Source organism: Vigna umbellata, chromosome 3 (assembly GCF_029865625.1).
Source record: "Vigna umbellata cultivar VRB3 chromosome 3, Vumbellata_1.0, whole genome shotgun sequence".
NCBI lineage: Eukaryota > Viridiplantae > Streptophyta > Magnoliopsida > Fabales > Fabaceae > Vigna > Vigna umbellata.
The window spans coordinates 7,672,744-7,685,708 of record NC_142167.1 but is presented as its reverse complement, the minus strand read 5'-3'; the positions used below and the strand labels follow the sequence as shown (position 1 = coordinate 7,685,708).

General features: G+C 41.5%; 1 protein-coding gene across 2 annotated transcripts; it reads right to left on the bottom strand.

Annotated features, from left to right (window-relative positions):
- Positions 1–1,168: 1,168 nt before the first annotated feature.
- LOC124846222 (P-loop containing nucleoside triphosphate hydrolases superfamily protein) lies at positions 1,169–5,297 on the bottom strand. 2 transcript variants are annotated; one of them, XM_047323441.2, is made up of 2 exons: positions 4,899–5,297; positions 1,169–4,778 (listed from the first exon to the last, which is right to left on the bottom strand). In XM_047323441.2, the coding sequence occupies exon 2, from the start codon at positions 4,284–4,286 to the stop codon at positions 1,320–1,322; it is 2,967 nt and encodes a 988-aa protein (XP_047179397.2). In that variant the 5' UTR covers positions 4,287–4,778; positions 4,899–5,297; the 3' UTR covers positions 1,169–1,319. The 2 variants fall into 2 exon arrangements, with proteins under 2 accessions (XP_047179397.2, XP_087967242.1); XM_088111116.1 differs by having other exon boundaries at positions 1,169–4,775.
- Between the last annotated feature and the right edge of the window lie 7,668 nt (positions 5,298–12,965).

Below are 12,965 nucleotides of genomic sequence, written 5' to 3'. Positions count from 1 at the left end.
CTACTCTTTAATAGAACACTTTTAACTCTTTTTTCACATATTTTTAATTTTTTTTTATATAATCTTCAACTAAACAAGCAGATTCACTTGACCATTATATGTACAATATATATGCATTCCTCTTGGCCATGGAACAAGTCTTTTTTTGTTCATAAGCAGATTTAATTATATTTAGAATAATATTCATGTGACTAATATTAAAAATTATTTTGATAAATAAAGTTTCATAAAGATTTTTAATTCTTTGGAGTGTTTTTTTTTAACTTTTTAGTTAAAAATAAAATGTTGTGAAAATTGGAAGTTATTTTATATCTATTTTAATTCCTACGTGAATGTAACATTTCCAACTTGAACATATCATAAGATAATTTTTTATTCCTGAGGTAAGATGCTATCATTTCTTCTTCTTCTTCTTCTACCCATAAGGTAGAATTTTATTTTATTTCATCCATTTATTGATGGCAAACTGATCTTGAAAGATAATAAATTTATATATTTTTTAATTATTTTGATATTTCTATATTACATAAGCCTTTTCACTTTAATACTATTTATAATATTTATTATTCCCACAGTTTAGCTTCAAGATATAATAATAAATAATATTTTTTTATTTTAATCGTTTTTCTTGGTTATTTTTATATTGTATTGCTTACTTTAACTATTATATTATTATGATATTTATTATTTTATTATTCAAACATTATAATTCAAGTTATTGATATTCATATTTGAAAATTTTATTTTATTGCTATTTTCAGTATTTTTAATATCGCAACCATTGCAATATTTACATTATTTATTATTTTTTCAGTATTGTGAAAGTATGATTTTTACTTAAAATAAATGTCAAATTTTAATTTATTTCAAAATTTAAGATTTTAAAAAAATATAGTAATAGTAAAATACACAATATAAAAATATTATTATTGAAAGTAAAAATGAAATTAAAATTATTGAACTAAAAGAAAAACTACAGTTTAAAATTTTGGATTAAAGTGATTGTAAGATATCACTTTGAGGGACATACTTTGCATTTTTTTCACTTTCAAAATTTAATGTGATAGTGCTTCAAAACAACTATTAGATTTTCCATTGGCACTGTAGTTTTCTCCAACATTACAGTAAATGCCTCTTACAAAGAACAACAATTTTGGCACAGTAATGGTTGTTTTTTTGAGGCAGAGAAGGAATATTAGTAGTACATTCATACACAGTAATGCTTATTGCCACAGTAACATTTACACAACTTCACTGATGGTGTTTTTGTATGAAGTTTTAACAGTAAAAGTGATGACACAACAAACATACTCTCATCATCATATCTTGCTCCTCATTCTGACCAACCTTGCCAATGTGTCTTGAGCAGCCAAGGTCTGTGCATGGTTATGGCCAAGCATCACAGTTCTGATACTGATGCATGTTCTGCACAGTTCCTTGGCACTGTCTAGATGCCCTCCTCTTGCTAGCAACTTTGCTCTTGTCTCCAGTAGTGTTGCCTTCAACAAGGTCACATCCTGCCACACATATTCATCTACTTTTTGGCCTCTTTGCAGCCTCCTTTTCCAACAAACTGAACCATGGGAAGACCAATCTTGGATTTGAGACACAAAAGACTTCTCAACTTCCTCAAGAGCATTGGTGCACACCCTCAGGAGCTCCAAGGATGAGTTGCATCTTGAGAAAATGGTGAAGGCTTGAATTGCTAGAGGAAGAGCTGTTCTCTTGATGTACAAAACCATGTCAATTGCCTTCAGCTGCACCAGGGGAGGCTCCGATTTGAACCCAAAAACAAGGAACGCTGAGGCCCATAAATGATCTGAGTTAACTTGGCTTCCCATTTTCCTCACTCCTTGAATTGCAGCCTTGGCATATTGCAAACCACCTTTTCTTTTGGCAAATGCTTGTGTTATGGGGTGGAAATGAAGCCAACATCCATCATGTTGATTAGCCCTTCTAGCTAGTCCCATTTTCACAAGAATCATTGCTGGTTCTTCTTCATTTTTCCACGTCCGTGGTGATATACAACTTGTTGTTAGGCTCAGAGATTTGGTCCACTTCTTAAGACGGCTTTCCACTGTAGGAATACTCTTTGCTGCATTGGCCAATAAAGTGGATGAAATGGGAGAGGGGGAAAACCAGCCACTTACAAGCAGCATTCTTAAGGCCAAGAGGTTCCCTTTAGCTTTAGTTTTCTCCAAAGTTTCCAAACAAAAGAGAAGGGTCTTCATGAGAAAAGGGTTGCTCTTGCACCATTGCCCTTCTGCAATGCTCATGTAGCAAGAGTTTGAATCTTCATCGAGTGGCACCTGGTTAATGGCCTCATAGAGACAAGAAGGGCCTATTGAAAGTTCAGCCAACAGTGAACCAATCATCCACAAACCAATGCTCAACCTTCCAAGTTTCTCATTGATTTTTTCAAGCAGGTCTATCTCATCTGCGGAATACTCTTTCCTCTTTCTTCCTATCATCAGAATCATTGCATCAGATAATGGCAAAGGTGGAAGCTGAATAGTATCATAGCTCATTACTTTGGACAATCTTGTTGTAACAATCACGTGTGTTCCTCCTGTGTTTCTTGGTATCAAATCATACAGATCCTTCCCTTCCCACCATTCCACTTCTGTCTCAAGATTGTCAATTATCAGCAAGTAAGGAGTCTCACCAAACAGTTCCCTCTTCACTCTCTTGAATGCCTCAAATTCTTGATCCTCAAAGCTACGAATCCTACCCCTTTCCATTTCAGAATCAGCACCAACATCCAGTCCCAAATTGAGAGACAAGTTCAATAAGTTCTGCCTCAGATACCTGGCTTCACCACCAACCCACAAAACCATTTTATACCTCTGGTGGTATCTATGAGCAAATTCTAGTGCCAGCTCTGACTTTCCAATCCCAGAAACCCCATTAATGCAAATCACACTGCTACACACGCTCTTGTAGCTTCCACTCTTTGACTTCTTATTCTTCAACCTCTTCAAAGAGTTGTTTCCCATGATCGGTTCAACCCAAGCCTCTAAAGTTGGTTCTTTGCTTCTCCCCATCTCTAGACTGATATACCTCCCACACCTTGCTATCACTGGTTCACTTTCCTCATCTGCAAGGCCTTCAGATTGTCCACTTCCACTAGCTTCTCCTTTGGTGAATACCCTACAATGATCTTGTACTTGTTCCATGCAATTCCCTCGACCGAAAAAAAGACCCTCAATCTCCATAATCTCCTTCTCTCTTCCTACAAAGTATGTGTTCCTTGGAAAGGGTAAGTTCTCAAGTCCTTGTACATTATCCTTCTGCTCAGCATTCTTCCTACCAAGTCTTGCTCTTAAAATACCCGCAGCTTTCGCTATGCAGCTTCGCCAATTACTATCATTGGCCTCTATATTGAATTCATTGCACTTCATAAGTCCATCTATTGCCTCTTTACATTCTTTGTCAATTGATTTGCAGTTAAGAAGAGCCATAATCTCTGCAGGTCCAGTGTCAAACAAGAGGGGAATCAAGTTCTTCTTTTGAGCAAAGAATCTCACCTCCTCCATGCTAAAATGGTTGAGGAAGCTGGAACTTGTGACAACCACCACTCCAAAAGCCACTGAGCAAATGACTCCATCAGCAATCTCGTGACTCTGACTGTCTGAGTACTTTGCTCTATCAGCAAGCATGCAATCGATCCCTTGAAGCTCAAGCTCAGACTTAAGCCACCTGCAGAAGCGCACCAAGTTGGGGTTCTGGCCATGGAATCCAATATAGACATCACAGCTTCTGAGTTTGGCATTGGTAGCAGGTGAGATAGGACCTTTTGCAAAGGAAATTCTAGGGACTGGAAATGAGAATGAAATGCGTGGAGGAGCCGGTTCAGGAACACATGTCACATACTTTAGCCTTGTGTCAGCAGGGTCATCAGAGAACTCATATTGATCAGAAGGGGGAGTGTAGGAACTGCTAGGCACATCTTCAGGGGTGGAAGGGTTGGTGGTGGAAGTGGTTATTGTCAGTAGTGGTGGTTGGTTTTCCAAAGGAGATCCGTTAGGTGGGTCTGGTATAATGGCCCTTGGAGATATATATGGAGACTGCAATGCAGAAACAAATGCTGATGAAGGTGGTGACACAAGAGGAGAACCATATGGTGATGACTCTGTGCCATTGTTTATGTTTGGTGAAGGTAAGTTTGAGTTGTCTAAACTCTCCCCACTTTTGCTGCAGCTCACAATCTTAATTTTGAGTGTGCTAGAGATGGCAGCGTGTGTTGAATCAGTGCCGTTGTTGTTGTCCTCTCTTTCACTTTCCATGAATAAAAACTCTTCAAAGATGGCTAACAACGGCAGTTTTAGTGGCCTTTAGGCTAGATCTCACTATGGATATACATAGCATATTACTCTACACTCTACACTCTACACTCTGCAACACTTGTTTCTTAATAATTAGCAAAGGCTCTTCTATTGTTTATGTGGGGCATTGTAGGTCTTAAAAAACCTATTATTTGCAGCTAGAATGCCCAAAACCTGAATAATGTATCTGTGTGGCACTGATTGTGACCCTACAGCATTTGTTTGGTCCTGGAAACATAAATGCAATCCAACAGTAAAAGGCTAAGACACAAGAGTTCTGCATGTGGTAAACAAACTCATCATTTGGATTTTAGCATCTGAAGCTGTGTGTTGTACTACAACAATAGCAGTTGTACTGACTGTTGTGGTGTGAGTTGTGAAGCATCCAAGGTGTATGCTTGAATGTTAAAGTGGGGAGATGAGTTTCAGCTTCCAGTTTTGGCCACGCAACTACTGTTGTGGCAAGGAAACAGCAACAATATCAGCACAGAAAATGTAAGTCACTCTCACATCACTAAGCCAATCTTTTTTATGATAATGCTAACACTTCTGCTCTGAAAACAATGAAGTTACCTCATTTTGTACCATTTTTTTGCTGAAAAAACAAAACTTGCAATGCCCTTTACTTCTCTGCATCTGCTTCAACTTCAACTTCAGGGTACCCTTTGAAAGGAAGAGAAGAAATGGCCCTTGTCAAGGTCCAGGGTACCCTTTTCTCTCTCCTTCATGAAGATGTGCAGAGTATCTAACATGGGGGTGGGTTCTCCCAAGTTTGAATTGATCATATAATATTGTTTTCTCTGCCAAAACAAATGCACACATAACAATTAATGAAAACAAGAAAAAGAAAAGCAAGTATGGTGTAGTATTTCAATACTACAAGTTCTTTTCATGGCAGAATCAATGCTAATAGTTTAATGCAGTATAGTGCAATTTTCATTTTGTCCTATTCAATTGGCTCTGTATCCTCACATGCTGTAAATCAAAACATCTGCAGTTAAAGTTGTCACTTGCACAAACACCAAAGTTTTCTTCATAACACCTATTTTAAGTTTCCAATTAATTGGATAATTGAACTTTGTATTATAATAATATTATATATTTATATTTTTCAAATAACATTACGAAAAAAATAATCTTTTAAAATAATTTGTCTCACCAAATTAGTAATGTGCTCACAACCTTAGTCATATCATCATCCATATAAAATCACATTTCTTTCTTTTACTCTACTTTTTTTATTTATTTTAACCTTTTTCATTCTTTTTTTATTTTTTTCTTTACATCAGTTATTGTTAAAATATGTACTAGAGTCTGACAAAGTGTAGATTTTACATTCAAATGGAAGCATATTCTTGTCAGTAAAGGTCTTAAACTTTTTATCTTTCAACCACCAAGTTAAGTTTAAAATAAATTAAGATAATTTGATTTTTTTCACCAAAATTTTTACTACAACTATTTTCAAAATATTTGTAATGCATTTCAATAATTAAATTTATGATTTTCAAAATTTCACCGATCTTAAACATTATATTTAATGATTTCTTAAAATAAACATTTTGACAATTTTAAGAAGTAAGGCTAAAAATTAAGAAAACAACAAAAAGTAACTGTTAGATTACATGAAGAAAAAAATATTATTCAAGAAAAACATTTTAATATTTTTTGAGCAAATATAAGAAAAATTCTGTAATTGAGAAGAAAATGAAAAATTTTCTCACAAGAAAATGAAAAATTTTCTCACAAGAAAATAATTAGAGCAGTATTAGACCTAATTCAATCAATCCAATATAATTTAAATTTAATATTTCAAAATTTATATCCAACTGTTTTCTACTGAAATAATTCAATACGGATTCTGAGTTAATTAAAAGGGATTATTCAAATTATAAAAAATATATTTTTTCAAAAAAATATTTTTATTAAACTTTAAAAAAATCATACATATGGCTATAATAATTATTTTTATAATAATATACTGTTTTATATAATTTATAAATTACCATACCAAAATAAAGTTAATTTATTTATACAATATTATCATTCCTTAATTCGATTTAAGCTAAATATACTTAGAAAATTTGCTTCGAATTTATTCCGAAGATGCATTTATCCCCAGGCGAGATTTAATGATTTTAATTTTGAAATTTAGAAAATTATTATGTTGGTACAGTACTGTAGTTGGAAAGAGAATCTATTGGAAATTGGACCAACGACTGGTCAACCAAACACTTGTAATTTCATAAAAACTACAAATTTTATTGTATTTCGTTTTGAATGGTTTAAATCTAATTAAATGTATCTTAATATAAAATTTTTATTTCATATGATATTCTATCATGATACATATTTATCTTAGAACCTAGTATGGTAATAAAGGTAATACACCATGTTTAGGAAAGATAATTTTGAAAAGTGGTAAAATGTATTGCTAGTATATAAATTAAATTTTAATTACTAAGTAATTTATTTCATAAAAACATATTTCGGTTCTATTTTTACTATTCTTTTCATAAATGTTAAGATTATTTTACATATTATCTTTAATAAGATAGTTTTTGAATAAGTTTTATTTTCTGTTTCGGTTATTTGGGACTAAGTCACCAAACTCCTACACAATCGGTCTTCTAGGAAGGGTTTCAGCAGCGTTCGACACTCCTCCACAATTGGTCTTCAAGCCGTCCGGTAACGCTCCAAGCTTTGTTGTCCACTCTTCCGTCTGGGGAACCTGTCAAAGATTCTCTGATGCCAAAGTCAATACATAAATTATTGGCGATTCGATGAAATAGTAATGAATATGCAGTAAATGCAACCTGTCTACCACTTACCTCTGACCCGTATTTATAGTTTTCGCTATGGGCATGGAATTAGTGAAAAGTTAATCACGACCCAATTCCATCCCAATAACTCTAATCATTATTTACCTTAATATCAGTCTTAATGACCCGATTTAGCGATCGGTTGGTCTTGCTCTGCCGCCCGTACGGTAGACCTTCATTACTCACCCAAGCGGAAGGACGAACGGTTGGTATAAGAAATGCCAGTAGTCACATAAGTCTTGGTGCTGCTTTCGGACCGCCCGGTCCATATGGTACACAAGCCCCCAAAGCCCTAGTGCATGTAGTGAACGTTGGGTTTAGGACTGGGTGAAATCTCGACAGTGGGTGTGGGGACTCCGTTTGTTGACCATCTGTCTTTGTCAATGGTTGGGCTGGATGGCTCCCATCTTGGCCTTTGGGCCGAATTTGTTGGGCTTGTGCTTACCGATTTTTGGAATTTGATTTGGGCGGGAACACACGTGTCGCGTGTCGAGAGGCGGAAGTTGAAGCGGCTTCGCATCTGGATCGTCAATCATGATAGTTTTTAACGGTGTGGATGCCTTGACGGTTACAAAAATCTCTCCTATAAATAGGGAGAGGGGACGCTGTCATTTTCACTTTCTCCTTCTTCAAGTTCAGAGCATTCATTTTCCTTCAGGTAATAAATGACAGTCGTCCATGTTGAGTCTTCTTCGGAGTCGTCGGGCAAAGGTGGCGGGAGGTCAGTGGGCGGTGATGGCGAGCGTGGTTCTTCTCCAAGCTTAGTGTCGTCCTCCTTCTTGGAAGAGTCCGTCCAGTCTCCGGGACCAGAGCCTAATTTCCCCGCCGAGGCGGATAAGCGAATCATCTATGGGATACCTATCCATCTTCTCAAGGGTGGTATTCCTGTGGATGGCTCGCCATTAGAGCCGGGCGATACAGGAGCTGTCATTCCGGGGTATGATTAGGCACCTCATGACGCCAGCCTGTTTGCGTCGGAGTATGCTACAAAAAAGGCGTTGTCATGGAGAGTCGGCCGGCTATACGTCATCCGAGACGTAGAGGACTCCTGGCTGATTTGAGTGAGAGTCAGCCTATAGAATGAGCGAGTCTATCATGGGAAGGAAACGAGTCCGGACGACTTCTTCTTCATGTACTCCAATCTTTTCAGTCAACTCTGTGTTCGGGTACCGTTTACGGAGTTTCAAATGGTCGTTCTCCGAGAAATGAATGTCGCCCCTGTTCAGCTACATCCGAACTCTTGGGCGGCCGTCCAGACATTTTTGGTTGTGTGTTTGGCGGTTGGTGTAAATCCGACAATCCCGGTTTTCTTCCACTATTTTGAAGTTCGCCCGCTCTCGAAGGGTGGCTAGGTTTCCTTGATGTCCGTCAGAGATAGGACCCTCTTCCATCCTTTCTCTGATTCATATAAGAATTTCAAGGACCAATTCTTTAAAGTCATTATTGACGAGGCCGACCGTCACAAGTTCCATGATGCAACAGGAAATCCCTTGTTCCCTTTTTATTGGACAAGGAATCCTAGGAAAATAAAAGCGTATCCGGTTGGTGTGCTGAGCCCGGTTGATTTGGAGGCTGTTCGGACCATCAACGCTCTCCCTCGCCGTCTCTCTGCCCGTAACTTAGTCGAATGCCTTCGTCATGAGGATTGTGAACGAAAGGCGTTCGATATGGTATTTTATATTCATTTTGCTTTTTAGTACGTTGGTGTTAACGTAGCTGAATTTTGTTGTTTTTGCCAGATATCATGTATGCTCCTCCTCCCCGCAAATCCAACTTTATGGCTTCGAGGAAAGGAGCCAACGCTACTTCTTCCACCGCCCTTGAACGGGCCACTCCTACCGCACGCCGTCCTCCCCTCATCAAGCGATCTTCTTCCACCAGCCGTATCCCGACAGTTTCTCCGACCGGTCCTCACCCTACTCTCGTCATTATCGTTCCTCCGACCGGCTCCCAGGTTGTTCCAGTTATTGTTCCTGGGGGCACCGTTGCTGCGGTGGGAAATGATCCCCCAGCCGTATTTGTGAATGCTTCTTCTGAAGCGGCCACTACCTTTGTCCAGCCCCTCGTTAGGAAGAGGAAAGGACACAAAGAGGGGGATAAGTCTTCTTCAAAGAGGGGACGTAAGGATAAGGAAGGGTCTTCCTCCCGACCGCTTCCCGGGGTCTTCAGCACCGCCTTCAATATGAGTGACCAGACGAATTTCCATATGAGTTCGTCACAAAGGGCGTTAATTGAGCCGATGTCTGAGGGGAAGCTGACTAATGCCATTCTAGAAATGTCCACCCGGGCGGCTTCTCTAGCGTGGTATTTGAGGGAGTTTGTTGACCACCGGGGCGTCGAGCATGTTCGGGCCGAGCTTCTTTCCGAAAAGAAGGTCAGTGATGATCTTCGAGCGACTATGGAGCAAATGCTGGTAGCTTAGGACGAGCTTCAAGGCGACCATTATGGTCTTGTTCATGGCTTTCACCTGACCGTTCATTTGACGATGTTCCACCGAACTGGTGACGTGCTTAATCCCCAAGTCCTTGTAAAACTCGGCCAACTTCTTATCGATGAACTGTCCGCCGTTGTCCATGATAATCGTCCGAGGAAGACCGAACCGACATACCAATTTCCAGCAGAATTTCTGAACTTGCGATGTCGCTATGGTCGCCAAGGGTTCAGCCTCTACCCACTTAGTGAAATAATCTATTGCTACGAGGAGGAACTTCTTCTGTGCCTGACCTATCGGGAATGGTCCAACGATATCCATACCCCATTGTGCGAATGACCAGGGTGACGTCATGGTGTGCAAGGTGTAGGGTGGTACGTGAGCGTTGTTGGCATGGGCCTAGCAGTTGAGGCACTTATGGGTAAAGACCTTAGTGTCTTCCTCAATAGTTGGGCAGAGTTTCCCGGCCCTCAGTATCCAGACCTTTAGAGCTCGATGACAGGTATGAAAACCGCAAACTCCATTATTGAGCTCGTCCATAACATATCGTGCTTCCTACTTCCTGAGACACTTGAGAAGAGGGGTGGAAAATCCTCTCCGGTACAGGTCATCCCCTACCATAAGGTAGCAGACGATCTTCTTGGAGTCCGCCGGTCTAATGGATTTTCCTGCATCTTGTTGGGTCATTAGTGCTTTGATCTCCGTTCGTCAGTCTCCAACTTCAACATTCGACACCGTCAGGCATTCGACCGACAGCTGCAGTAGAACTTGGCGTATAATCGTCGTCAACTGGCCCTTTTCTTTTCCCGTGCTTAGCTTAGACAACATATCCGTCCAAGTGTTATCCTCTCAGGGGATGTGCCGGATGTTGACTTTGTCGAATAGTTTCGCCAAGGCAGTTGCTCGGTGGAAATATCTGAGGAGCTGTTCCTCCTTCACTTGGAACTCGTCATTCATTTGACCCACAACAAGATGGGAGTTCATTCGGCACACAACCTTTCGTGCCCCCATGTCTCTTGCCAGCTCCAGGTCGGCCACTAGGGCCTCATATTCCGCCCGGTTGTTGGAAACCTTGAATTTAAAGATCAAGGAAAGCTCCAACAAGAATCCGTTCGTGCCCTCCAGGACTATGCCAGCCCGGCTCACTGTTCTCTCGGACGCCCCGTCGACGTATAGATTCCACTCATCGTTGAACGCCTGGGGAAATTCTACCGCAAAATCAGCCAAATGTTGGCCTTTGACCGATCCTCTTGGTTTGTAGCGCAGGCCGAATTCTGATAATTCGACAGCCCATGCCACCATGCGTCCTGCCAGGTTTGGTTTTCTCAAAATCTTGGAGATTGGGAAGTCGATCCTAACAACCACTTAGTGGCTCTGGAAGTACGGCCGGATCCTTCTGGACGCATTCAGCAAGGCCAAAGCGACCTTTTCAACTTGTTTATATCGTGTCTCGGCTTCCTGAAGGGTTCGACTGATGAAGTATATGAGCCTAGGCTTGGGTCGTTCTTGCATTATTACTGTGCTGATTGTCGAATCAGACACGCCTAAAAAGATCTACAAGTCTTCGCCTAGCGTTGAACGGTTCATCACCGGCGGGTTCATCAGAATGGTCTTGACGTCCTGAAATGCCTGTTCGCACTCAGCATCCGACTCGACGGCTGGTCCCTTCTTCATCTTGCGAAGCACCGATTTGACCCTCTAGGCCAGCTTGGGAATGAATCGCGATAGGGCCGTGAGCCGACCGACCAATCTTTGGATCTCCTTAAGAGTGATTGGGCTCTACATCTCCAACACGGCCGCATATTTGTCAGGATTGGCTTCAATACCCAGGGCCGTGAGATTGAAACCCAAGAATTTTCCAACGGCTACTCCAAACGTGGATTTGGCCGAATTTAGGCTCATCCCGAACCTTCTAACCTGCCGGAACACCTCTTCCAAGTCCTTCACATGAAATCGTCCGTTTGGTGAATAGACGACCATATCATCGACATACACGTCCATGCATCAAGCGCTGATAGGTGGCCCCGACGTTCTTATGGCCGAATGGCATAACTTCGTAACAGAAGTTTGCCTTCTCAGTGATGAATGTCGTCTTTTCTCGATCTGGCCCATACATAGGTATCTGATTGTACCCAGAATACGCATCTAGGAAGGTTCACACCCGGTGGCCGGTGGCTCCGTCCACTATGACGTCTATGCTCGGCAAGAGATGAGAGTCCTTTGGGCAAGCTTTGTTGAGGTCGGAGTAATTGGTGCACATTCGCCATTTTCCGCTGGCCTTTTTCACCATTACCATGTTGGCGAGTCAAGTGGTGTACGTCACTTCTTTGACAAACCCGACCTCCCTCAACTTCTCCACCTCCTCCTCTATGGCTTTCCTCTTTTCTTCCCCAATTCGTTGCTTCTTCTGCGCCACTGGTCGCGCTTCCTTGAACAAGGCAAACTTATGTGACATGACCGAGGGGTGGATCCCTGGCATATCAACGGCTGTCCACGCGAATAAGTCACAATTCTTCCATAGCACGGACTGAATTTCCAGCTCCAACTCGGGTTCTAGCCCCTAGGCCATAGCCGTGGTCTGGGATACGTCCTTCCCTATCAGGACCGGCTGCGTCTCCCCGAAGGGCTCCAGCCGATCTTTCGTGTTCGTCCTTGGGTCAAGGTCGGCCATAGCCACCTCAGAACCACCCGTCCTCCTTCTCACCATGCGGGTGTGAAGCTTCAGGCCTGCGGCGTAGCATTCCCTAGCCGTCTTTTGTTCCGCACAGACGGTGCAGATTGTCCCTTTGTCCGAGGGATACTTCATCGTGAGGTGGGGGTTTATACGATCGCTCCAAAGGCGTTCAGGAACGGTCGGCCCAGTAGTACGTTGTAGGAGGTATTCGCCTCCATCAACAAGTATCTGACCGTCTTTTTCTCGTTGTGGCGGTCAGTCCCCAGCCTTGTGCGCAAATCCACATATCCTCTAGTGTCTACCCTCTCACCTACAAAACCTACGATCTGCTCGTTGTATGGGACGATCATGTCTTCTGGTATGTCCATCTGTTGGAAAGTCTTTTAGTAGAGGATGTTTACTGAACTCCCTTAGTCCACTAGCACCTTGCTCACACCGTACCGGGTAATCTCCACCATTATTACCATCGAGTCATCCTGATCAGGATCAGGGGCGTGAAAGTCTTCATCCGAAAACGTGATGGGGGGCATCGTCCTCCGTGGCTTGTCCACCGAGTGAACAGATTGTAAATCCCGTACATGACGCTTTCGGGAGGATGAGGAAGATCCTCCTCCGGCGAAACCACCGGATATGGTATTGATGTGTCCTCACAGGGGACGGTCGTGGCTCCTGCTACGGCTTCTACTCCGTCACCTCTTTGATCGCAGGCGGTCGGT

Excerpts from the sequence above, each read along its gene's own strand:
- LOC124846222 (XM_047323441.2), bottom strand. The coding sequence starts at position 4,286 with ATGGAAAGTGAAAGAGAGGACAACAACAACGGCACTGATTCAACACAC.